General features: G+C 50.1%; 1 protein-coding gene across 3 annotated transcripts in view; it reads right to left on the reverse strand.

Moving 5' to 3' along the window:
* The window catches only part of KCND3 (potassium voltage-gated channel subfamily D member 3), a 239,842-nt gene that overhangs the window by 25,931 nt on the left and 211,505 nt on the right, over window positions 1-2,406 (reverse strand). For all 3 annotated transcript variants that reach the window (XM_019514077.1, XM_019514076.1, XM_019514079.1), the window contains exon 3: window positions 1,420-1,521. In XM_019514077.1, coding sequence (XP_019369622.1) covers window positions 1,420-1,521 — 102 coding nt within the window. The remainder of the gene's footprint in view (window positions 1-1,419; window positions 1,522-2,406) is intronic.

Here is a 2,406-nt window from a genome sequence, read left to right on the forward strand (position 1 = left end):
GGCAGTTATATCCCCTTTGCGGATGCAAGTGTGCACTGGGCAGGAGCAAAATGGCAACAACGAAGGCTGCACGCCTGCCGGCACGTGCTGGCAGCCCTGGACTTCCTCCTGAAAGACCGGTAGGCACAGCAGCAGTTGTTTGCAGCATTAGACCCAAGTAAAGATGGAGGAACGGACCGTGAGGAGGCTGTCGCAGCTCAATTAGGCAGTCTGTGTCTTAGCCCTGGCTCCCCGCACGCACCGGGGACTGATTTATTTGAAATGAAATCCATGAGATGTGTTAATACCTGCTCTGGTCTTGATCAGGCTTAATGTAATAACCTTCTCTCATTTCCACTGCTTCTGCTGAGCAATCTGACACACTTAAAACTTTCCCTTCTCATGAATAGCTAATATTAGCCTCCAGATGCCTTTCTATTAAAAATAAAACCACCACCAAGTGCCTCGGAGCAGGAGCTGGGATGGATTCTCTTCTCCTGCTGGACCCAGTCTGAAGCTGCTTCTCTCCTGCAGATGGTTAAGAAAAGCCTGCAATAATTTTAGGGCTAATAACCCTGAAGTAACCCCTTGATCTCATTGGGGTGACATGTCTGGCTTGAACCGTTGCACAAGCTCCTCCTCTGGCGATACAGCTACCGGGAAATGGCACTGCCCATGTCAGCTTCTCTGAACTGCAAGACAGGCGTGCACATCCATGTTTCCCTCCGCAACTAGGAGGGCTGAGACACTCCTTCATTTGATGTGTCAGTGAGAGATGAGACTCAAATGTATTCACATGGCTCCAGGAACTGGGGCTTTGGGAGAAATCGGCAACATTGCACACGCGGTGAAATCCAAGAGCTGGCCACGGAGGAGTGAAAAAATGCCTGCATCTTCGGGGGAGTTTGGAAGCTGCTTCCTGCTGTATTTGGCGTGCATCATTGCAAGATCTTTTATTAAGGGCTTTTTATTCTATTTCTGAAGGCTGCATGGCATGTCAGTACAGCGTGTGCTTTTCCACTGGCAGCCAAAACCAAGAGACCCCTGGCAAAGAAAGGCTGTGATGGGCCCTGTGCCCATGAAGGGGAATGGGGCTCCTACTGCCTCCCTGCGCCGGTGACGTGAGCCTGAGGGGTGGGCAGCTCTGCTGGCTCGTACCAGGTTGGCCCCTGCCATCCTGTCGGCGTTAGCAGGTTGGACTCTTCCCTAGCTCGAGAAAAAACCCAAGAAGCAAACTCTTCTTCTATTGTGCAGCTGACTCCCAGCTGTCTCTACATGTAGCGTATACAGTAAATTATAGCATAATTACAGCGCAGCGCAGCTCATGTGAAGCTGCCACGTTGAATAACAAGCAATTACGCAGCGGTGGGAGGGTGAGGACAAAACCAGGGTTGGATTGGAAGGAGAGACCTTTTTGAAACGCATTGTCCTGGCACGTACCGTCAGCTCCAGGGCTTCGTTCAGGAGGCCGTTGCGTTTGCTGTGAAGGTACGCGTTGGAGCTGCCCGTCTTGGCCACGCGGATCCTCGCCAGCCGGGCTTTCTGTGAAGACAAGGGAGATTGGTTTGTGCTGTGTTACGTCCATGCACGAAGCATGCCTGCTTCCCAGGGACCTGGGAAACCAGAGTGTGTGGCACCGGAAAGGTCACCGCCTGGTTAGAAGGAGGCACAGCCAGCACTGTCCCACCTCCAGCCCTGACCCACACCTCGAATGACTGGGGTTAAAAACTTGAGAGCTCAAGTCCTTCCTGGAGCTGCCTTCCCATACCCTGTTAATGACCTTCCCCTGGAAAGGGATGCTAGTGGGCTGCATGTGACCTAGGTGCTTTCCGGGGGGTACCGAGCTGAAGGCTGGCATACGTTCCTGGTCCATGGCGGGGACAAGGATTGCCGATAGGGCAGCTCATTATGCCCCACCTACTAGCTGGCAGGCCAAGCGATTGATTTAATAATTGGACACTGCTGTAGACAATATACGTGCATCTTTGAAAAAGTACAGACCGCCTTGTTCATACCTTCTCCCCTCTTCTGGTGGCAGTGAATGTTTATTAGCTGTCATATAAGGCAATTAAAAAATATTTTTTGTCCAGGGGGGGAAAAAAAGATCCCCTCCTGGATAGATGGCCAGAAAACTCTCTGCAGCAACAAATAAGCAATTCAAGAAGAAGCGGGGGGAAAAAATCTAGTTACCTAATGTTTGGATTCCTATAATTAGTTCTTTTTGCCTGGCCATTTCTTATCTGCAGACCTCATTCCTTCTAGTCTGAGGACTGAACTAAATTACAGAAAAAGCAATATCAACTAACGTTAGCCTCAGAAACCACGGTTAGCTGCTGTCTGCCGTCAAAACAACTTTCAAGTCTAATTTGTCTATTCAGATGCTACCTGCTTCTCTGTCTAAGTGCTGATTGCCTTTTTTTTTTTTTT

The sequence above is a fragment of the Gavialis gangeticus genome, unplaced genomic scaffold, assembly GCF_001723915.1.
Source record: "Gavialis gangeticus isolate Ggan-Ray unplaced genomic scaffold, GavGan_comp1, whole genome shotgun sequence".
NCBI lineage: Eukaryota > Metazoa > Chordata > Crocodylia > Gavialidae > Gavialis > Gavialis gangeticus.